This window comes from Chelonoidis abingdonii, chromosome 4 (genome assembly GCF_003597395.2).
Source record: "Chelonoidis abingdonii isolate Lonesome George chromosome 4, CheloAbing_2.0, whole genome shotgun sequence".
In the NCBI taxonomy this organism is placed as follows: domain Eukaryota; kingdom Metazoa; phylum Chordata; order Testudines; family Testudinidae; genus Chelonoidis; species Chelonoidis abingdonii.
In genome coordinates, this window is record NC_133772.1 from 70891228 (window position 1) to 70915461 (window position 24234).

At 45.5% G+C, this 24234-nt stretch overlaps 1 protein-coding gene across 8 annotated transcripts in view; it reads left to right on the plus strand.

Moving 5' to 3' along the window:
- Positions 1-4338: 4338 nt before the first annotated feature.
- Positions 4339-24234, plus strand: part of TRIM44 (tripartite motif containing 44) — a 547049-nt gene continuing 527153 nt past the window's right edge. For 6 of the 8 annotated variants that reach the window (XR_012655773.1, XM_075065261.1, XM_032805112.2 and 3 more), the window contains exons 1-2: positions 4348-5136; positions 19975-20052. Coding sequence is in view for 7 of the 8 variants with exons in the window: in XM_075065261.1 (XP_074921362.1) it covers positions 4768-5136; positions 19975-20052 (447 nt within the window). In the remaining variant the exon portion in view is untranslated. Of the gene's footprint in view, positions 5137-19974; positions 20053-24234 lie in introns of all 8 variants that reach the window. The other 2 variants (XM_032805109.2, XM_075065262.1) reach the window with 2 other exon arrangements.

Genomic DNA, 24234 nt, shown 5'->3' on the forward strand with positions numbered 1-24234 from the left:
TTCTCTGCAGCTTGAGGTCTTCAAACCACAATTTTGAGGACTTCAATAACTCAGTCATGGGTTAGGGGTTGTTATAAAAGTGGATGGGTAGGGTTCTGTGGCCTGCTTTGTGCAGGAGGTCAGACTAGATCATATTGGTCCCTTCTGACCTACGAGTCTATGAGTCTATGAGAGCACCCTAACCACTGGGCTATGAAGTATTCTGGGAGTCTCCCTCAATTTCTCCTGGTGAAGTTGTTCCACTTTGTATAAATAACTAAACATTCATTGTGCTAGATTAAGGGTGAGAATGACTATGTTCTAGTGCTTAGGACACTCACCTGGTATGTAGGACTCAGACCCAAATTCATGTCACTGTTGAACTTGGGTCTCTCAGGGTTAATAGGGGGCCACTACCACTTGTGTTCTGTTAGCTGACCTCTGAGAATGCCTACCAGATTGGGTCCTGGAGGTGAGATAGGTGCGGGAATGCCCAGTTTGAGAATCCTGCTGAGGCTTAGGCATTTGGATAATGGGACTGAGGCAGCTGTGCACATGCCCTGTGGTAGATCTTTACACGCCTAAGGGACTGTACCAGCAGAAACTTAGATACCTACAGAATTAGATGGCAGCTGAGCAGGGTTTTGAAGATCTAAATTTTGGATTTAGGTGTCTAAAGTAGCATTTAGGTGTATAAATCCGTTTGTGAATCTAGTCCTTTAGCCCTAAAAAAGGGCAGACTGGATCTTATCGAGTACAATGCTTCAGTACAGCATTAATAAAACCAAATGTCTCCAAGGAAAAATTTGATACAACTAACAATGTTACATTAGCTTTATTTCAGTGTAATGAAAAAGAGCACTACAGGAAACTACTAGTAAACACTTTATCCGGGCTTCTCTTTAGAGCGCTTCTTGGTCAAGTATGCCACCATAGAAAACATCATCTTCACTCTCCAAAAACCTACTATAAGTGACAAAAATTACAGGACATGACTAACATGGCCACATGATTAAAGATAAACAGATGATCGTTTTTGAATAGCAAATCATCCTGGACAAATAATAAAAAGCTTATAAATATGTATGGTTATATTTCATGTTAGAAGTTTCTGTTTACAAGGCAAAATGCAGCAATAATTTACAAAAAGGACTATTCAGAAACAGTTTGATCCATAATAAGTCTCTGTGGTTCAAAGTGGTTTTGCTCATCATATTAATTTTGTGTGCGCATGTAATAAGGGTAAGTGAATAAAATTAACACACTTCATCAAACAGCATTTGTGGATTATGGTCAGGTAATACAGGCAGTGTAGAGGTTACATCACAGTTTTTCTAATGAGCTGTTTACATTCTTTCATGATCATGGAATATTAGCAACAGCTGGGATTCTTTCATTCACAGTATTTCTGAAGTGGATTTATTCAGCAAGGGGACATCACATTTCGCTGCAATGAGCTCTAATAAGATAAGATGTTGGCTAATATAGTAACAGCAGGAGATCAGATTAGGTGATCTCATGGGCATGCCTGGTGAAAATGAAATTGGGCATAGAGTCTAGCTGCCTATGAATATTGTATATATTTTGTGCAGGATTATCTGCATTAGACTGTGTATAAAACTAACTAGCTAAAAGCTCCCCTGCCCCTTCTTGAATTTACTCCTTTCATTACTTCTCCAGGAAAAGCAAAGGTTTTCATTACTGATCAGCATACCCAAAGTTACAGCGATGTGGAAATAAACAAATAGCTCACTGATCACATGAAAAGGTTCTACACATGGGGGAAAAGCTAGCATCCATTTGTAAAAGGAAAGTGACTGCCACATGGGACTTGGCTGACACAGATTCTGTAATGTTTGCTAAAATATTGTTCCAAGGGAAGGTGCAGATGTAGAGTAAGGGGTCCTAGTTTGCACTTTATAGAAAACGCTTTCCCTCATGACAACCCCAGATCGGTGTTAATGGATTCTGATTAATACCTTAGTGCGTGCCGAACACATGAGGCTATATTCGGATCTCAGTAACATCAGGGTAAATTGGAGGGAACTCAGTCTATTTCCTCCAGTGTAAATGAGATTAGAATCTAGCCCAAGGTGCACTAGCTGCAAAGTTCAGCTACGTATTCCAATCATTTGAAGCAGAAAAAAAAATTGGATTTGCAAAAACTGTTGAGGACACTGGGACAATCTTAGTGTTGCCATCCCTCACAATTTATTGCAAGTTACCAATATTCACAATTTTATTGCAAGTCTCACAATATCTGGAGCTTTTCTTAAAGCCTAGCTTCCCGATCCATATGATAAGAGAAAAAAAAGCAGGGTTTTTTAAGCCCTCAGGGTTGCCGAGAAACACTTAAAATGTGCCCCACAGTGCAACCTGCAGTCTCAGAAACCAGAGGAAAATAAAAATAAATCTTTTTTTTAAAATATGATTTTTTTTTTAAGCCAATCTCAGGATTTGGAGGAAGGAAGGAGCTGAATAAAGCCACGCTGCACAGAAGACACTATTTTGAAGAACACATTGCCCTGCTGTCACTGGAGTGACCTCGCATGCAGCATGTGTGAGGTCACACCAGCAGAGGCGAAGCATCAAGTTCTTCAAAATGGCATCCTCCATCCATGATATCAGACAAAACTGAATCCAGTTTTGTCTTCATACTGGAAAGGGAACACAACCATAGAAAAAGAGGGTTTTGTGGCTTAAAGCCGGACGAATGGCCTGCCTAGATGGAGGTCCTGCTCCAAATTCTGTTACTGACTCTCAGTGCTGGCAGCACCACAGAACAGAGTACATTTGGTAGCACCATGCAGCTAGAAGGGAGTTGGAAGGTCTCAGGCCTGCTGTGAGAATAGTGGCTTCCTAAAATGGTGTAAATCATATGCACCTATTGGCATTGCTAATAGGTTTCTAATCCTCTTGTAGCCACTACAGACAAGGGGCCTGATTCTTTCTTGCTTAAGCAAGCAAAACTCCACTGGCTGCACAGCAGTTATTCCCCATGGATCTTAGGGTGACCAGGTATCTGTTTTTTGACTGGAACACCCAGTCGAAAAGGGACCCTGGCGGCTCTGGTCAACACTGCTGACCAGGCCATTAAATGTCCAGTCAACAGTGCTGCGAGGCTAAGGCAGGCTAGTCCCTACCTGTCCTGCACCCTAGAAGCGGCCAGCAGGTCTGCCTTCTAGGTGGGGAAGGACCCACTGGGCTCTGCAAACTGCCCCCACCCTGAGCACTATCTCCACATTCCCATTGACCAGGAACCGCAGCCAATGGGAGCTGGGGGAACAGTGCCTGTGGGAGAGAGCAGCACACAGAGCCACCTCTGCCTAGGCGCCGGACCTGCTGGCCGCTTCCAGGGTGCAGTGCAGAGTCAGGACAGGCAGGAAGCCTGCCTTAGCCACCCTGCTGCATCTCTGACCAGGAGCTGCCAGAGGTAAGCCTGTACCCCAACCCCTGCCCCATCCCTGAGCCCCCTTTTCAAGCCCAAACCTTTCATCCCTGGTGCCATGCCAGAGTCTGCACCCTCAGAAGGAGCCTTCACCCCCTCCTGCACCCCAACCTCCTCTCACACCCTGAACCCCTCATCTGCAGCCCCACCCCAGAGCCCACACCCCCAGATGGAGCCCTCATCCCTCCTACACCCTGAATCCCCCTGACCCACCCCCCAGCCTGGTGCCCCCTCCCAGGGCCGCCGGGTGAGCAAGTGGGGCAATTTGCTCCAGGCCCTGCAGGGGCCCCCACGATAATATAGTATTCTATAGTATTGCAACTTTTTTTTATGGAAGGGCCCCCCAAAATTGCTTTGCCCCACCCCTCCTACACTGCAAACCCCTCAGTCCCACCCCAGGGCCTGAACCCCCTCCCTCAACCCAACCTAGTGAAAAGGACGGAGGGGGAATGTAGTGAGTGGGGGGCACTGCCAGGGTGTTCAGTTTTGTGTGATCAGAAAGTTGGCAACCCTAACTGATGCTGAATTTAGCCTCTGAACTCCTTGCTCTAGGAAACATACAATGGAGTGATTTTTTAATTAGTCACTGAAACAGTGTTGTTGCCACCATGTTGGTCCCACACCTGAAGCAGAGCTCTGTGTAAGCTTTGTCCCTCTCTCACCAACAGAAGCTGGTCCAATAAAAGATTTTACCTCACACACCTTGTCTCACTGAAACACACACAGGCATTTTTCATCATACCAAGAGGGAGATACTTGGCGAAAAAAAACAAACTACCCTAAAATTAATCCCAGCAGGTGAGGGATTTCTGCTTCAAATCAACGTGTTCTGACAGATCTGATGCTTCCTGCAGTTTTAAAGGGAGGGGAGGGGAAAAAAAAGGCCATTGCCACTTTAAATGACTCAGGAAGTAAAAACCAGGATGGCCTGAACTTTAAAAGTGAAAGTAGCTGCTAATGTGTATCGGGCCCTGCTGCTTTGTTTAGAGCAACAACTGGGCTCCCAGCACCCTGCTCATCAAAACTAAGGAGGGGAGGTTATTTTGGCGTGTTAAATCCCAGTGGCTCAGAAGGTGGGAGGCGGAGGGGGATCAGGCCGGGAGCTCAGCCAGGAATAGAAGGAGCGGGGTTGTAGCTGGAGACGAGGAAGCAGAGCAACTGGGCCGTTCAAGTGTCACAGGGCAGAGAACAGCTGGAGGCTTGTGCTGGAAGCGGGGGAAGCCGCTTCCCAGCAGAGAGGCAGCAATTCCCGCCCCCCAGCTGAGAGCTACGGCAGGGAAGCGACCAGGAGGGGCAGGGGGCTGCAGCACCAGCCAGGCCACCCCTGGGAGAGGCTCGCCATGGCCTCTGCGAAGGGAGAGCGCGCCGAGGAGCTTCCCCCCGACGGCACGTGCGATGTCTGCGAGCCCGATGAAGCCCAGAGCGCGGTGGGGGTGTGCGAGGAGTGCGGCTTCTCCTTCTGCCAGCCCCACGCCGAGGAGCACGGCCAGAAGTACGCGGCCCACCGCCTGCGGGGCCCTGCCTCGGGCCGCGAGGAGGCGGGGGAAGAGGCGCCCAAGTTGGAGCGGAAGAAGTGCGAGGAGCACGGGCAGGAGCTGAGCCTGTACTGCAAGGAGCATGAGAAGATCATCTGCGTGCTGTGCGCCGTCACCGGCACCCACCGGCAGCACCAGCTCATCACCCTGGATGAAGCCTACCAGGCCATGAGGGTAAGCGCCACTCCCTCCCTCCAGCCTCTCCAATAGGCTCCTCCTGCCTTCCCCCGGTTTCTCACCGCCCTGTACCCTTCCTCTGCTTGCGGGGTACCGGAGGAGGAACTCCAGTGAAGTGGCAGCATCGCAGCGATGTTGTGAGTGGAGCCCCATTGCACGCCCTGGGGAGACTGAGGCACAAAGAGAGGCAGTTGCTCTCTTTGCAGGGCTGTTATACAGTGTGTCAGTTTTGGGGTCCAGTATGGCCTGCCAGGATGTGCATGGTGATGTTAGGCCTGATTCACATGTGCCCCATGTGTCCTCCCCTCTTATGACTCCCCATCACGCTCACTCATAAAACAGAAGGCTGGCAAGAGATGGAAAAAGAAGGGACTTTAGAGCAGGCCCAAGATAGCTCTTTAGGATGGTGTAATCTCATGTCTGCCCCTCACCAGTGCAAGAGACAGGCCACACTTGCATATTGGGTGTTTATTGCCTGAGATGATCCTGCACTCCAGCAGTTCCCCATTGCCACAAGCTCCTTTGGCACTAAGGCACTGGGAGATGTAAAATAGGCTAATGCTCAGAACTGCAGTATTCTGCAGTGAAAGCTGAACTAGCCCCCTGGACTCCTGAAGAAGGGAGGCACAAGCAACCTCCCCCTGCCTTTGTGCCAGTGCAGAGGCTGATTCCCCTGACGATAGTCTGTAAACTCTTGGGTATTGTGGGCTTGATTTTTCTCTTGCACCAGCTGACACTGGAGTAACTCCCTGATGCCAGTGAAGTTGCTTTTGAATCCCATCAGAACCTCAAGAGAGTAAGACCCTCTATCTTTTTGTCTTTACAGTGCACCCAGGAAACAGACATAACCAAATTCTCAATTGTGTATTGTTACTTACAACCCAAGTATAAACCAGACCCAACTTTTGCAGTGTCCAGTTGTAAAGGTTTCATTTGGACCCATCAGTAGGCCACATATTGGAAGCATGGTTGTTAATGCACTCTAAGGCCTGATGATCCATGCTGCAAAGTTTTATCGGTAAAACTTGCCTTCTGTTGGCACGCAAGCTGTATGCAGTTCGTTCCTTCTTGGAGATCCTAGGGATGGTTTGTGGTGTCTTTAATATCCTTGGCAAAGCAATCGTTTCTGGGAATTTTTTCCAAATATTGTTATCACATCTGACCTGCCCTTCCCCTGATGAGACCATCTGTGCCACATGAGGGCATTTTCTATACCACGAGTTGGCAAGCTTTCAGAAGTGGTGTGCCGAATCTTCATTTATTCACTCTAATTTAAGGTTTTGCGTGTCAGTAATACATTTTAATGTTTTTAGAAGATCTCTTTCTATAAGTCTGTAATATATAACTAAACTATTGTATGTAAAGTAAAATAAGATTTTTAAAATGTTTAAGAAACTTCATTTAAATTAAAATGCAGAGCCCCTCAGACCAGTGGCCAGGACCCAGGCAGTGTGAGTGCCACTGAAAATCAGCTTGCATGCTGCCTTCAGCACGCGTGCCATAGGTTGCCTGCCCCTGTTCTATACTGAAACTAAGTGAGTTAGCAAACAAACCCCAGGATCTGTCATTGCAGGCTCAAGAAGCAACCAGCCAGCCCAAGCTTCTTTTCTCTGCTTCTGTAGTACTTGGGGCAGCTACAAGAGCATGTGTGGATTGGCCCCAGGGAGTTATGAATAGACTGCTTCTTTCTCCATCTTTTCCCACGTTTCTGTTTATGGGTGAATGTGATGGGCAGTCATAAGGGGAGATGACGCTGGGCAAGAATCTAGAAAGGAGGGAGTGGGAAGAAAAAATACATGGGTTAGAGATGAGGGGAAGAGAGATGGCAGCAACTGTGCTGGGGCATTGGCATGTGAGGATATGGAGAAAGGTAAACAGCCACCAATCTGTTGTAAAGAGCATCTCCAGTGGTGGAACAAAACATGGGAACTATGGAATAAAATCTGACTTAAGCAAGTAGCTCTCTGTAAATGTAATATTGCTGGGTTTTCTTGGCACAACTGTTTTGTCATCGTGTTATCACTCCTGTATTGTCTGGCTTCTCCAGTCTGATATTTAGGGAGGCTATTGACATGTATTAAACCTCTTACTTTCTGAAGTGGGAAATTCTTGTGTATTTCAGTAGCCTGCTGGTGCAATGTGCCCTGGCAAACCAAGACACAGCTGTTAGGTTTAATTTTAGGACTCCCTTCCAGCCTTGATGGTTGTTTTTCTGCAATCCCAGGAGAAGTGCTGTTCTGTCTCTTAGGAAGTGTGGGAGTTTTTAAAGACACGGTGTTAATTTTCCAAGTATCAAAATAGAAAGGGGAAAAATACACAGACATGCTGCTTCCTCTTTGTTCACTTCACTGCAGATTTATTTGTTCCATTAACAGCTAAAATGACTAGCTAAAGGACTAATAGCTCCTCTGGATACATCTACACCGCAGCTGAGAGCTTCGGGGATTGAGTGGGCTGGAGAGCCCAAGCTCCAGCCTATGCCGCTATGCCCACACTGCTGTTTTAAGTGTACTAACACAAGACCTGGCAGCTCAGATCCATCTACCCAGGCTGAGAGGCTTGCTCCCTGCTGTAGTGTAGACATACCTTCAGTCTACCCTGTTGTTGCCTTTCAGCTGCACGTTTCTGAAACCTTCTCCCACAGTTCCGTAAAGAGTGGACTCGATGATTCAGGGAGGATTGGTAGTAAGATATTAAAAGCCTCTGAGTTGTATCCAACCCCCAATAGTTGCTGCTGCTGTTTAGCTGAGAGTTCCTACTGTCTGATGGCTGTTGGGTGGCCTGTGCAAAATAAATTTGTTGGCTCAGTCCAGTTTCACGGTCTACGTTGTAAAAATTGCTAGTGCTCGTAGCGCTGTTGTTGGCAGTCTCAGCAGAAGGGCCACTGAGAGCAGGCTCCTCTCCATCTCTGAGAGCTGGTCCCTTTGATCTGGGTTGCAGCACATAGGGGAAGCTTGTTTGGCTGCTCTCCTTGCATTGCCTGTTTTCTGTCTAAAGTTGGGACTTCAGTCTCCGGGGCTGTCAAGACAACTCCTGTTGTAAGCACTGAATTCATGTGCACAGTATGTTTTTTTTGTTTTTTTGTTTGTTTTTTAAGAGTTTGGGGGAATGCTCCCAAGCCATACTTGTTTCAGTAGTGTCACTTCAGTGTCTCAGGCCTTGGCTACACTTGCGAGTTACAGTGCAATAAAGCCGCTCACAGCGCTGTACCTCACTCTCTGTCCACACTGGCAAGGCACATACAGCGCTGTATCTCCACGGCTACAGTGCCACTGGTATTCCACCTCTCCGAGAAGAATAAAAATTATCGTGCTGCCACTGCAGCACCAATGTGGCCGCCCAGTGCGCTCTGATTGGCTTCCAGAAGTATTCGGCAGTATCCCACAATGCCTGTTCTAGCCATTCCGGTCATCAGTTCAAACTCTACTGCCCTGGCCTCAGGTGACCAACCATCAGACCCACCCTTAATATTCCCTGGGAATTTAAAAAATCCCCTTCCTATTTGCTCAGCCAGACATGGAGTGCTATCAGCGAATCTTTCCAGATGACAGTGTCTCCATGCGCCAAGTGAGCCCCAGTATGAAGCAATGGCGAGTTGCTGGACCTCATCAGTGTTTGGGGGGAGGAAGCTGTCCAGTCCCAGCTGCACTCCAGCTGTAGGAGTTACAGTACCTTCAGGCAGATATAAAGGGCCATGATGGAAAGGGACCATGACTGGAATGCACTGCATGTCACCTCCAACTCACTTTCCCCAACATCTAGGTTCTTACCGCCACCAGCTGCCTCCAACACCTGTATCTTCACCACCCAGCCCTGAAAACTACGACCCTTACCCTCTGCACTCAACCCCCATCACCATGCAGTATAGCCATTCTGAAGTGCAGCACTCATTGCACAGCACTCCAGACAGGACATATGCAAATCTGTGCTTGTACCGTTCCCCACCCCACCCCCTTGCCCTTTCTGATTCCCAAGAAGTTGTGTTTTCTTTTCAGTACATGAATTTTCTTTTTAATAAATGGATTCTTTGGCTTTGAAAACATTCTTTATTATTGTATAAAGTAAAAGATACCGTAGCTCAGGAAAGAAACAGGCACTGCAAGTCTGCTTAGCAAGCACAAATTCCTACTAACATTGTAAGCACTGCACTTCACTACTGTGCAGACATTACTGCTGGTTTTTGGCCTCAAATTGCTCCCTCAAGGCATCCCTAATCCTTGCAGCCCCGTGCTGGGCCCCTCTAATAGCCCTGCTCTCTGGCTGTGCAAATTCAGCCTCCAGGTGTTGAACCTCGGAGGTCCATGCCTGACTGAAGCTTTCACCCTTCCTTTCACAAATATTATGGAGGGTACAGCACACGAATATAACTGCAGGGATGCTGTGTTCAGCCAAGTCCAACTTCCCATACAGAGATCGCCAGCGGCCCTTTAAACGGCCAAAAGCACACTCCACAGTGATTCAGCACCGGCTCAGCCTGTAGTTGAACCGTTCCTTACTGCTATCAAGGCTCCCTGTGTAGGGTTTCATAAGCCATGGCATTAATGGGTAAGCCAGGTCTCCAAGGACCACAATGGGCATTTCGACTTCCCCTACTGTGATCTTCCGCTCTGGGAAAAAAGTCCCGGACCTGCAGCTTCCTGAACAGAAACCATTGCTGCTGCAAGTGCTGCATATGTGGCCACGACAGTGCGATGGCAGCTGTCAGTGTGGACAGACTGCAGCGCTTTCCCTACTCAGCTGTAGGAAGACAGGTTTAACTTCCAGCACTGTACAACTGCAAGTGTAGCCATACCCTCAGATTGTTGTTGTGCTTCCCTTAGAAGAAGTGAAAGTGTCAGTAACAAAGACTCCACTAGCTGCAATCCATCCACAACCCACCCATGCGCAGAGGTGAAGGGGCTGGATAATAGGCTGAAATCTTGTTCTTGTTCGTCAAGGTCATTCTTTAGCTAAGGGTTCTAAGTCAATAAGATGAACCCCAGAAAATTAGAGATTGGCCTGACCAATTGGAATCTGAATCTAAGCATTGCCAGTGTTTGAGGAGGTGAGGAGGTAGTGGTTCTGTTGATGGATTTTGGTTTGAAAGAGAAGTATATGGGCTGACCCCTGGAGGGAACTTTGTTTTTTTTGAAATTGTTATTAGAATTTATTTTGGCGCTCAAGTAGTTGCTGAGTAGAACAAGGCAAGTAATGCAACAGGATTAATGAATGGCCATTTCATTAAGGGAGTTATTTCTGATGTGCTGAACACCCATAACTTCCAGTGACTTGAACTGGAGCTGTGGGTCCTTAGCGTCTCTTTAAAAACAAAGTGTGGAATTCTTGTTCCCCTTCCTCCCCACCATTCCAGCTCCTTTGTTCTGGGTAAAAAGGTTGAAATGTTGTAAGTAGCTCTAAACGCCCCAGATCTGGAAGGGACAGGCTGGGGCAGGTACTGTGGAGACAGCCATAAGGAGTCCTTGAGAGTTAGCCTTCACAAGCCTTGGCATTGGGAGCAGGAATGAGAGGGCATGTTAAAAGTGGGGTTGCAGCAAGCAGACAGTTTCGGGCAGTGTTGGAGCCCAGAGCAGTGTTGCCAATTTAGCAATTTTGTTGCTAATCTAGTAGCTTTTTAGTCTCAGAAAGATGTCAAGTTTTTCTGCACCAGGTTGCTGAACAGTGACTTCTGAATAAATTTGTGGATACTCTGGTGACTTTTGCTTTTGCCTGTGCTCAGGGAGTGAGCTTCAGTTCCGGTCAGACCTTGCTTGGAGTTGGAGGCGCCTGTCCATGCGCGCTTCAGGGGTGGCAGATTTTGGCAGGGGGACGATGATGAGGGGAAATGCAGTGGTACCAGTCGCTCCTTGTGTAACTCTAGGCAGCAGTAAGCAGCAGCTGTAGTCTGCCCTGTTGTCACTCAGGATCTAGCAGTGTAGAGGATGGAGCCTCTGGCTGCAAACGGTCTCGCTGGGCTCAGCAGGTAAGAGACTCTCAGCACTGAGCTGCCTGCCTCCACCCACTTCTTGCAGGCACTTGCCATGTAGCCTCTTGCATTCCTATCCAGCCTCTTCACCTCTGTGCATGGGTGGGTTGTGGATGGATTGCAGCTAGTGGAGTCTTTGTTACTGACACTCAGCACCCACCCTGGTATCCCCCAAACACCCATCACACATCAATTGTTATACCAATAAAAACTAGCAGGATCTTATTAAAGGGGACAAGACATTTGTCACATTTATTGTAAATACCATAATAAAATAAAAGATAACAGCAAACAATGTTGTTTGGTATACTGATTCCTATGATTAATACTATATAAAAAATTCTCTTCACCCCTATGGTGGTAGTGTCTTCCTCAACCTTGGGTCCCTCTACAGAGGCCTGGGAGTTTGAGGGTTCTGCGCAAGTATCTAGTTTCTCATCACTGCACTCTTCTGGACAGAGAGCTCAGATGTTTTCCTGGATCTGTTGGAGCCATCTCCCAGCTAAGAGTCACACCCCAAGTGCTCCTCCACCACAGCGACCACTTTGGCCTTCACTTTCCACATCCTCTCTAGTTCCTCTTTTCAGGCCCTGGTAATTCTCCAGCTTCTCATATTCCTTCTTCTGATGTTGCTGTCACTTGGCAGTCTATATCTATCACCACCGCTGTCTTCCTGGTCCTTGTCTATTACCACATGTCTTGTTGATTGGCCAGTACCTGCCTGCCGTCTGGATCTGGAAGTCCCACCGAATCTTAGCCCTGCTATTCTCCACAACCTTCTGGTGGATTTCCTTTTTTCCCAAATTCTGGTCTTGGGAGCTCTAGCCCATACGCTTGCAGATGTTCCTGTACACAATGGCAGTCACTTGGTTGTGCCGTTAAGTGTATGCTGTTCCTGCCTGCATCTATATCTGCCACTATTGTTGTGAACTGTCTCTGAGGTCTCTCTGACAGTCTGCACCTTGGTCCTCTCTAGTGTGGTAGACCCCTGTTCATGGATCTGGTGCCAGTGCCTGTTCCTGTGCTTCTATGAATCAGTGCCTCAGTGCTGTCTTTTAGTCCAGTCTCTTTCCAGCCACTGGTAGGATTTCCCAATGTCAGCCACCTCAGCTATCTGTCGATGGTACTCCCATGCAGGGTCTGTCTTGCCATGGACACTTCTTCTGCTTGGTCTTCCTCCCATTGTCTGCTGCTGCCTCAGGCATTCTCTCAGCAGCTCATTCTTTGGGGGCCAATCTTACGGTTACTCCTGGATGTTCCGGGTTTCGTCCAGGACAGTGGCTTTGACGCTCACCAAGACCCCCGCCCGCTTCTTTCCGGCTGGTATAACGTTTCTGGTGTGTTGGACTTGGTGGGGACCTACCGTGCATTGTGAGAGAGTTCGGGTCTTCACATCGGAGCTTCCATGTCCTTCTTTGGCCAGCTCACTATTACCGGCAGGGTATTGATGACGGCAAGGCGATCTGTGATGGCGTGGATCTATGTTCTTCCCACCTGAGCTGGCTCTTCAGGACCTGTCTTATCCTTGGTGATACTTGGATGTTGTCTGTCTTCCTTGCCTCCTCCATCATGGTTTCATGTGACTGTGGGACGCCAGGACTGTAGCTGGTCTGTATGTCAGCTATGTGGACCCGCTGGTAGTTCCACCCCATCAGTCTTGTACTAACTTCCCTCTACTTCAACTACCATCGAGCCCACACTTTCAATGTACAATGACATCCCGATATCTCACTGCTAGATCCGCAGTCAAGGTGATTCCGCGAGTCGATGTCTCGTTCATTCTAGCATCTTACAGCTTGATGTCATCCATGTGAGGAGGTGGCTGATGGTAGTTCCACTCCTGAACCTGTACTTGCAATCCCATGTCCTTTGTGATTTATCTGGCTGAGGGTTTAAGCCTATGCAACAGCAGCGGGGACAGTGCATCACCTTGGTATATGCCGCCTTGGCCAGTTTGAGCGACTGCCTTGAGTTGCACTTCCAGTGGTTGTCTTCCATAGTCCATCTGAAGTTCTTGAGGAAAGGTCCTTAGTGTTCTGTTGACTTTGATAGTATAGCGCCAGACATTCACAGATCCACGTGTGCGGCATTGAGTCATAGGCTTTCCTGTAGTCAATCCAGGCTGTGCTCAGATTGGTCTGTCTAGATCTTGAGCGACTGCTGTCTATCTATGAGCAACTGGTGTTTGAGCCCTCTGGTGTTCCCAGTGCCCTTCTGAGCTGTGCTCATGTACTGGCCTCATGGTCCTGTAGCTTGGCGGCTATGATGCCTGATAGGACTTCCATGTTGTGGGAGGCAGGTTCATCGGTCGGTTAGTTACGGTTCTGTTCCCTTGCAGGGGTCTTTCATGATCAGCACTGTCCTTCCTTGTGTTAGCAGTTGGGTGGACACTGCTGCTAGGCAGCATGGTTCACTGTGTTGCTAGGCGTTCAATGCAGCTGTTAGTATTCTTTAGCCAGTAGGTGTGGACAGTCATTGGTCAGGGCCTGTCCAGCCCTTCATGTTTTGACCCGCTGCTGAGATCTTCGAGTGGATGGTGGCTGGTTTTCTGTTCTGGGAGTTTGCTGTGCTTCTTCTCTCAGGGCCTGCAGCACTTTGCACTGGTGTTATGAGTCTTCTCTTTCTCCCATATGTTCTTCCAGTACTGTTCAGTTTCTGCTGCTGGTGGCTCTGCTGTTATTGTGGTGTTGCGCTGTGCAAGTTGAGAGTACACCTTGGATGGTTTTTGGGAGAACAAGGCATTACTTTTTTGGCCTCTGCTTCTCTAGTATATCTCCTTAGCTCATAGCCAGTGCCTGTGAGCCTTTGTTTAGCAGTCTCTAGGGCTTCAGATGGAGTACGGCCCTTGTATTTTTTCAGTAGCTGAGTCTCTATCTCTAATCTCTACACCCTTCTGTAGTTCCACCGCACTGACTAACTTCTCTCAGAGTCGCCTTGATCTTATCTCCCCCCTCATTTTCCAGGGTGGGTACATACTGTTGTTCTTCTCTTGATCGTGTCGGCATCATCTTCCAGGAATTACAGAACGGCTGTGGCAGTTACGAAGGTAATTGCATTTGCAGTGTAATAGGTCGGTAGTCAGGGCATTGTCCATGAGGGCTCTATTGGCATCATCTTCTAGACATACTAATTCTGATGGCATACTTCCCTGAGCCTGAGTTAATCGTCCATCGAGGATTGACGTAGTAGTTTCTCCATGATACTTATGCTCCATATCAGCTGCTGTGCTCTGACAAGGAGGGGTGGCAGTGAAGTTTCAGCTTCAGTGTGGGCTGCCCTCCACTTGTTCTTCCAGGTCTTCTTTGAGTCTGGGGTGTAACGTGGAGTTGGTCTAATCTCAAGCTGTGAGCAGCAGCTCCTCTTACTATGTGAAGCAGGTTGGGTAACTAGCTGTTTCTCAGTAAGTGTGGATGTAGGTCTTTTGTCCATCCATGTCCCTCATACGTTCATATATCCCCTCTCATTAGGTCTACTGTGTAGTAGCATTCCATCCATCAGTTCTCTTGTCTCGTCCATGGAATGGTTTGTTCCGTAGCCACTTATCGTCAGATTGTCCTGGTTCCTCAGCATCTGGCGGGCCCTTGTTAAATCGGGCGGACGTCCGAGCCGGCATGAACTCTCCTAGTTCGTGTCACTCTCATATTTGAGGTAGGCAGGTGAAGCGTTAGGGGTCTTTTGCCCAAGGACCCTACTGGAAAAGTTGGGATACTACCGGATTGATACCCGGTCTTCATATCGCAAGGCAGGTCTACCCGTATCAAAAGGGTGGCGCTCTTAACCACATACGTAATAATATATCAACTGAGAGCGTAGTGGTTAGAGCGCCACCCTTTGATACGGAGGACTGGGGTTCAATCCGGTAGGTACCCAATTTTCAGAGGTCCTTGGGCAAAAGACCCCTAACGCTTCACCTGCCTACCTGCAGATATGAGAGTGAACAACTAGGAGAAGTCATGCGCCGGCTCGGACGCGCTCCGGATAACAAGGTCCGCGCCAGATGCTGAGGAACCAGGACAATTGACGATAAGTGGGCTACTGGAACAACCATTCATGGACGTGGACAAGAGAACCTGGAATTGAGGAGCTACTACAACAGTAGACCTAATGAGAGGGGATATATGAAACGTATGAGGGGACTTGGATGGAAACAAGACCTACATCCACACTTATGAGAAACAGCTAGTTACCCAACGCTTCAACATCCTGAAAGAGGAACTAGAGAGAATGTGGAATGTGAAGGCATAGTGTCCCTAGTGGTGGAGGAGCACCAGTGGGTGGCTGTGACTCCTAAGCTTGGAGTGCTCCACCAGATCCCAGAACATACCATCCAGAGCTCTCTGTCCTCAGGAAGGGTGCTAGTGCCTAGAACAGCTAATGATATGCGCAGACCCTCAAGACTCCTATGCCCGATCTGGTAGATGATGACCAGAGTATGAGGAGACATCATACCACCATAGGGGTGAGAGGAGGATTTTATTAATATTATATATATATATTATAAATACACAGTGATATCCACACGAATATCTATTTCTAAGTTCTTGTTAGTGATTTATTAGTGCCTAGCATAATGTGCTTTGGCCGAGAATACTGGCCGGGACGGTACCGTGTAACAAGAGTGGAGCCGAGTCCGGTCAGGTGGCACCTGATGCTTCCTGGTAGTTGCGGCACAGAACAGGTGACTCAAAGTCCTCAGTTTTCAGTGTGCCAGTTTTATAGAGATTTTTCCCTGTGTTAGTTCATGGGATTGTTTGCATTCTGCTGTTGCAGATGTGAATCAGTCATGGTTGCTCGGCTCTATTCGTCAGATGGTTGTTTTAGGGTGCTTGGGGTGTTGCGTCTGCTGTTGCATAATTCAATCGCAGGTGTCGTGCTGCCATGTGCTGTTGATTGTTTTGTTAGGTGCTTGGGTATGGAGTCCCAGTTCGCCTTCCGGGGGGGTCCCAAATGAATTTATCAGAGGTTGGAAGGTCTCTTATTCTGTAGTGTTTCGAAGTGTCACTTAGAGAGTGAGTCAGTTAGAGTTCAATTAACCTTTAACAAGTTTTATACAAAGTATTTCTGTGAGCAGGCTTCACACAGACACAGCTGGTGGCTTGCAGGTTAGAGGCTAAATCTGGGGAATCACATTTATTTCTAATATAAACCTTTAGTTATAAAGTATTAATTAACATTAAATCATTTCTAACAATAAATCATTTTTCATATAAACCATGTCTAATATAAACCTTCTTTAGTATCCCTACACAATCCCCCCTCAGATGTTGATCACCCACAGCCCTTTACAAAGGGTCATTTACGATGAATGTGGAATCAACATCATCTCGGCACAATCAAATACAACTCGAATAGATCCTGAATCCTCCGCTGTACAGTTGCGAAGCATGGACACTGTGTTGCTCAGACTGGACAAAGCTGGAGGCTTTCTGCACAAAAGGCCAACATCGTATATTGAGTGTAAACTGAAATGACTTTGTAATGCAGATGTTTATGGTTGCTCCAGTCTACAGACTACTGGGGTCATTTGTCCATAGCCGGCATCTTATGCTTTTCAGACATATTGCCAGAATGCCTCAAGGCATTCCAGCATACACCATTCTCTGGGTGGCTTGTAACATCTGGGATACAGTTCCACCAACTGAGGGGTGGAGGCGGCCCAGAGACAGACCCCCCTATTACATGGGTGCATCAAGTCTGTTTTGACATAGGACTTTCAACTGGTCAAGCCCTTGCGGCCACGCAGGAACGGACCAAATGGCAAACAAATGGTACAGCCAATTGTTCAGCTGAGCATTGAAGAAGCACCGCCTATTTAGCACCCCTACTGTCTCCTACACAGAATCTCTTGTCTGTCTGTCAACCTTGCAGTATCCATAATGCTTCCCCAGAGCTCTGTCCGCCTTCCAGTACTTCACCCAGAACACTTAAATCTTGTTACAATATATTTGAAAGGGGAAACTTTGCAGGAAAGCAGTTGAGTCCTTAGAATTATCCTTTTCTATAAATCTCCACAGCCTTGTGGAAGAAAGGCAATTTGTTGTCTTGATGCCTGTATTCGCTTTATTTAAAATTCAGCTTTAATTATTTTAAAACTCCAGTGAATGCATCTCTAGCTGTCCTAATGTTTACCACATCTGTCAGAGAAGCAGCCTTTTCTTTTTAGGTTTTATACTTGTGGATTTTTATTTCAAATTGCATGCTACAATAGCATTCAAAAGCGTGACATTTACGACTGACTCCACCACAAGTTGAGTAAAACCCATACTGAATCATTCAAGGGCATACTGAGTAATTCATATGTTAATCACCTTTTCCCAAAAATAAGAAAAAGAAACAAGGAAACAAGAAACAATTCACTATGATGTGTCCCTGAAACAAATATATAAAGCTTTTACCAAATAGCAAAACACTGCAATCATATGTACTTTAGAAGTCTTGTTGGTTACAAGACTTCTCCTGTTTAGGAAAAGATGGAGGGACTGGTCCTGCTGAAGTCGGTGACTTTACTAGCAGTGGATTCAGGCATCAAATCTAGGAAATTGGTGTGGAGTTGAGGTTGCTTTGTACCATGTGATGACAGCAGCCAATGGAAAATGATCATCCAGATGGCTACACTCAGATAAAATACAGGCTCTCTGGAGTTTAGAGAGTTTTTTGCTCCACCTGGAGACTTTTCCAGGTCGAAATGGTGACTTTCACTGAGTGGCAGTTGCAACACTGAGCCAGAGCACAGCCCTTGGATGTTGCCATAATTTAGGCTTTTAGCCATCTGAGCCCTGGCCCCATCTCCTCTTGGGTAGTGTAGAATCTCACCCTGGCACACGGTTTCTTATTTTAAATTTTTGTATCCCAAAATTCTCCGAATAAATTAACTGAATACACTGCTGGTTCATATTTACCCGAATTTAACCATGATGCTCCCATCTCTATTACAGATTGGGCAAGTGCATACTGGGTGCAATTTTAATTTCCTTGGAGTACTGTTTCTTGAAATGAGCTAGCAAGTTCTCGTTGTTCATCCTGCTTCTTATGGAGTTCCTAGCAGGGTGTCTATATCTAACTTCACCTGCTATAGAAGTGCAGTCCTGCAGGATGCTGAGTGCTCTGGACTCTGTGAAATGAGTGAGCATTGAGGTTGTTCTGTACCCTTATTTATGCAATGGAAGGCCTGCAGTACCAAGGATGTAATCAATCTGCTTCAGTCAGGTGGTGGTGGGATAAGGTTGGTTAGGTTTTTGCAAACTTCAAATTGCTGTCTGTACTCCTGTATCCACAGTGGAGAGAGAATCTTTAATGGGTAACAAACATTTTAGCAGTGGCTTCGATCATCCTAGTTTAAGAATGTGTGTTCAAACTCAACTTTCCTTTCCAAAAGAGCATGTCCAAGTAATAGCATCAATACCTTGTCAGTAGGTGACAATAACCAGCCTTGTTTGACTTTCAAAAGTCATACCCTGATAGCTTATTTATCAAAAATAATTTGAATGCTGTTTTAATGCTGTGGAAGAGCCACATGGCAAGTGAAATGACAGACTCAGGTAATGCCCTAAGCAGATCCTAGTCTCTGAACTAGGATCATAGGATCCTCCTTCTGTGGAGGAGCTAGAGCACAGAAGTTTAAATCAGATGGGACATGCTCACATCTCTTTGCTTTGACATTTAAGGTATTCTGAGAGGAAAAAATGCTCTTGTTTTCTGTCTCTGGGTGTGTGTTAAGGATCATTGGGATGCTGCTTGCATTGTTTAAATCACTCTGCCTTCTGTCTCACGTCAAACTAGTCCTGGACACTTGCTATTGATGCCTCATTGAAAAACTTCTGAAAAACTCCTGCTTATATACCATATTTTAATAGTTTACCATTTGTTTGGTTGATTACTTGGAGCACCTGTGTACAAATAAGATCTTTGTTGCTTTTGATTTTTGTCTGTTCCTGCTTCTTCCACCTTCTTTGAAATCCTATGAAATCTGAATGTCATAATTGACTGCTCAAGGAACAGAGGATACGATACTGGGAAACTGACTGGTGCTATATGAACATCTTTATTAGGTAGAATTCCAGTGAACAATGAGCAACAGAAACAGATGACATTATTCCTGTTTTGATGCAGCTGTCCCAAGTAAATTATTTTTTTGTAAAGGAAGACATCAGAAACATTCACTATAAGCAGAATCATCCTGTGCAAATATCCTCTCAGATACATGTAACTTTACTTTTTGCATAGAACAGTTGAAGCAAAGGAAATGAATATTCCAGGGATTCCATAAGTGCCTATCACTTCACTTCTCTCTCCTGAAGTATGAACTCTTGATTGCTTCCTTAATTAGTTCTTTCCTTTTTTAATCTCTCTCTCTGCTCCTGTTTATAAATGGATATACAAAAAGTGCAAGATTAAATTATCAGGCAGCCAGTGCCCATTATAGAATATAAATGTTACATGGACCCAGGCCACCCCATTCTTGCAGATCCTCAATAAGAGCCTTATCCTGTAAAGTGCTGAGTGCCTCCTGCAAGTCACTGAGCCATTGGCTTTAGTAGTAATTGAGGGGCAATGAGCATCTTGTAGGATTGGGCCCTAATTTCAGTGAACATGAGTGCAGCTGAGCCATGAGACAAAGCAATTAATGAGTCAGCCTGTGCAATTGCATTTAATTTTCATTCCAGTAGTTTTCTCAGCTCATTTGGTGGCAGCTTTTTGCCTGAACAAAAATAGTCCCAGAAGAGGAGGCAAATGTATTCATGGGTTCACTGCAACTTGGCTGATAGAATTAGCTGAAAAATTGCTGCCTCCCATTGTCCTGTGACAATCCTTGTTGTGCTTGGTAGAGTTAAAATGAGTGCTGTTTAGTGACCTCTGTCCTCCCTTCCTTATAGAATAGAGAACCCGTTGACCTGAAGGTGGCCATGCTGGAGATGGTGGAAAGGTTAAAGTTCAAGTGTGCAGACCCTAAAGTAAGTTACTGAAATGGTTGTTTGTTTGAATGCGCGCACGTGCTCTCTCTCTTGCCTTTCATTCTCCTTGAGCTAAGCGCAGTATATTGTTAATGACTATCTGAATGTTACACTGAGATCTAATTAAGCATGTTAATCAAAACACAGAATGCAGACTTTGAATATGCCTAGTGATATATCATATATTTTCCCATTGTATGTTCAAAGTCATAAAATAGAATCATTAATTGTTTTCCGTCAACCGCAAACAAGTGCATTGTTAATTTTCTTTGCAGTAGCACCTCCTTAGAGGCCCACACCCACTCTAAAATCAGTGTAGCTAAACAAACTGTGAAAGGTCCACAACGAGCTATACTGTTGCTAAGGTGGCATCAGATAAACATGATCTATTGGGGAAACTAGGACAATAGTCTTCCTTCCGTCATCCAAGTTGAGATAATAACCAAGAGCCCTTTGGAGAATGTGCTAAGGCTCTATGTGACAAGGAATCTTGTCAGAAGATGTATCGGTGACAATCTTCCTGGAAAAACAGACCTCCTGGAAAGAGAAGGGAAGGTATAACATCTCAAGTGTACGTATTCCAGTGCAGAGTCAGGGAGTTAGTACTAAGAACTACTTACTGGTACGACACCTGTTAACATGGACTCCCATTTGCTAACCAAAAAACTGCAATGGAAATGGCATCTGCAAAGCTTCATTTGAGGGGCTAGGAGTGATTGTCAGAAGGGGAAGCCACAAACAGGAATTATCTTTGACAAACATCTCAGCAGGAGAGCAGAAAGAAGGCTTCTACTTCTCAACATTGTAGTAAGTATAAGGCATACATCAGCAAAATTGAGACTAAAGTGGTTTCTACAAGTGCTGGTAGCTGTTACAGCGCTAGGAGAGCTCTCTCCCAGTGCTGGAACTGCGATTACACAGCCACGGCACCGCTTTAACATCAGTTGTGTAGACATACCCTTACGCCAACTATCAGGAAAAACTTCAAAGTGGCAAGATCTGTTAGATAATGGAGGAGTCTCCTAAGGGAAGTTGCAGCAAACCCCATTGCTTGATGTATTAAAAACTCAATGGCACAAAATAGTAGCTTAACAAAGGTGCCACAATGTATATAGTACAACTAGTCAGTTACCAACACCAGCGCTCCAAACTTGCCAGTCAATCACATACCTCATTTGGATGCAGAAGTACACAATCAGGCGGAAGCAGAGACCAAAAAAAGGGGATGGGGAAATAAAGTCCAGTACTGTGTTAAACATAAACTACTAAAAATATAAAGGGAAAGCAGCATTTTTGTTCTGCATAGTAAAGTTTCAAAGCTGTATCAATGTTCAGCTGTAAACATCTGAAAGAACCATAACATTCAGAGTGACGAACAACCTCCATTCCCAAGGTGTTCGTAACTCTGAGGTTCTACTGTAGATGATGGGATAGGTCTTCCTTCTCTCTTATCCTGTGCACTTGTACTCCCTTGAAGTTTCGTGATTGTTTCTTTCCTTATTTCCCTCCGGTTGCTAAATCATGTATTTACTTATATGTAAGTACTTCTAGGGTTTGCATAGTGTGTGGTAATTGTATCCTGCTTGCTCCTCACTAAGGGTTGTTTGGTACTGGAATTCCAAAATAAGCTGGAGGAAAGTTGTGATCAAATGCACAGTGAGTATACCAAACCAAAACATAGATTGTAATGTAACAAATTCTCTACTAACACCCAAACATCTCATTAACTGAGCTCTGGTACAGTAGCTGGGGTGGCTGACTGCCCCCCTCCATTGTGGCCAACATCTATTTTTCCTTCTATAATAGACTGTTTTGTTACTGAGATTTTTTTTTTTTCCTTTCCGCTGCTGTAATTCTCCTGAAACATCTGCTTGAACCAGAAACAAACAGCAGTTCGATCTCTGGATACAGCGTCCTTGCCTGAACGCTCTGGCCCTGAAATCCTCCAGCGCTTTGTTCCTGTAGCATTTTTTCCCTCTAGCACTACGAGACTTGATTAATCCAAATGTGAAGTCCCGCAAGCACTGTAGTTATTTTTAGCATTAGAGCTCTGCAAAAGGTGAATGAAGATTTATGATTTCATCTAATATAAATCTAGCAGCTCTTCCCTTCCCAGCTAGGATTTGGATGGATTCCAGCAACCTCTTCCTTTCTCTTAAATAGCCTTTTATTTCTTTAATTAAAAAGTTCAGAAGGGCCAGTCAGTCCTTCAGGGTCCTAAGGAGCATTGATGAAATAGGTACAATATATGTTAGGAATTTCTGTGTATGGCTACTTTCATTTGGGGATTATAAATTGGTTTTTGCAAGCACCCATTTATTTTGTGCATTGGTTCAATGTCTTGGGGGTGGGAGGAAGAGGAGGCTGGAATGGTGAGAGAGGCTGGTTAGACTAGTGATGAAACTTAAAAAGTTTGGAGATCCATTTTGGACGCTTACCTAAAGTTCTAAGGATCTCTTATTTGAATATCTCCTTAAGAATGCCCTCTGTTTTTAACCCACCCTTCCATTTCCCGATGTAGTTCATATTTTACAGTTGGCTTTTACAGTTGACTCTTATTCTGAGGAGATAAACCTTAGAACATAAGAATGGCCATATTGGGTCAAACAGATGGTCCATCTAGCCCAGTATCTCATCCTCCTTACAGCAGCCGACACCAGATGCCTCAAAGGGAATGAGCAGAACAGGGCAACCATCAAGTGATCAATTCCCTGTCATCCAGTCCCACCACCTGGCTGCCAGAGGCCTAGGAACACCCTGACTACTTTTGTCTAATAGCTATTGTCTAATAGCTCCATGAACTTATCTAATTCTTTTTTGAACCCAGCTATAGTTTTGGCCTTCACAACATCCCCTGGCAACAAAGTTGACTGTGCATTGTGTGAATTAGTACTTATGTTTGTTTTAAACCTATTAATTTTATTGGGTGACTTTGTTCTGTTTGGCTCTTGTGTTATGTGAAGAGGTAAATAACGCTTCCTTACTCACTTTCTCCACACCATTCGTGGATTTTATAGATCTCTATCATGCCCCTCTGCGTTCCCTCCCCCGTCATCTCTCTTTCTCAGATGAACAGTCCCCATATTTTTAATCTCTCCTCGTATGGAAGCTGTTCCATGCTCTTCATCATTCTGTTGCCCTTCTCTGTACCTTTTCCATTTCTAAAATACTCTTGCTGAGATGGAGCGACCAGAACTGCACGCAGTATTCAAGGTATGAGTGTACTGTGGATTTATATAGTGGCATTACTGTCTTATTATCTATCCATTTCCTAATAGTCACTAACATTGTTAGCTTTTTTGACTGCTGCTGCTACACATTGAGTGGATGTTTTCAGAGAACTGTCCACAATGACTCCAAGATCTTTCTTGATGGTAACGGCTAATTTAGATGCCATCATTTTATATGTGTAGTTGGGATTATGTTTCCCAATATGCATTACTTTGCATTTATCAACATTGAATTTCATCTGCCATTGTGTTGCCCAGTCACCCAGTTTTGTGAGATCCCTTTGTAACTCTTCACAGTCTTCTTTGAACTTAACTATCTTGAGTAATTTTGTATCAGTTGCAAACTATGCCGCCTCACTGTTTACCCTTTTTTGCCAGATCATTTTTGACTTCTGAACAGTACTTGTCCCAGTATAGATTCCTGGGGGACTGAAAACTGGCCATTTATTTCTACCATTTGTTTCCTGCCTTTTAAACAGTTATTGATACATGAGAGGACCTTCCTTCTTATCCCTTAAGAGCCTTAGAGACCTTGTCAAATATTTTATGAAAGTCCAACTTCACTATATCTAGTGGATCACCCTTGTCCGCATGTTTGTTGACCCCCTCAAAGAATCAGTGAGGCATGATTGATTTCCCTTTACAAAAGCCAGATTGTCTCTTCCCAAACAGATTTGTGTTCATCTATTTGTCTGATAATTCTGGTCTTTTATATAGTTTCAACCAATTTGCTTGGTACTGAAGTTAGGCTTACTGGCTTTTAATTGCCAGGGTTGCCTCTGGAGCCTTTTATAAAAATTGACATCACATAAGCTGTCCTCCAAACATCTGGTACAGAGGCCGATTTAAGTTAGTAGTTATGCAATTGCATATTTGAGTTGCCTCAGAATTCTTGGATGAGTACTATCTATCCCTGGTGGCATATTACAGTTTAATATATCTGTTTGCTCCA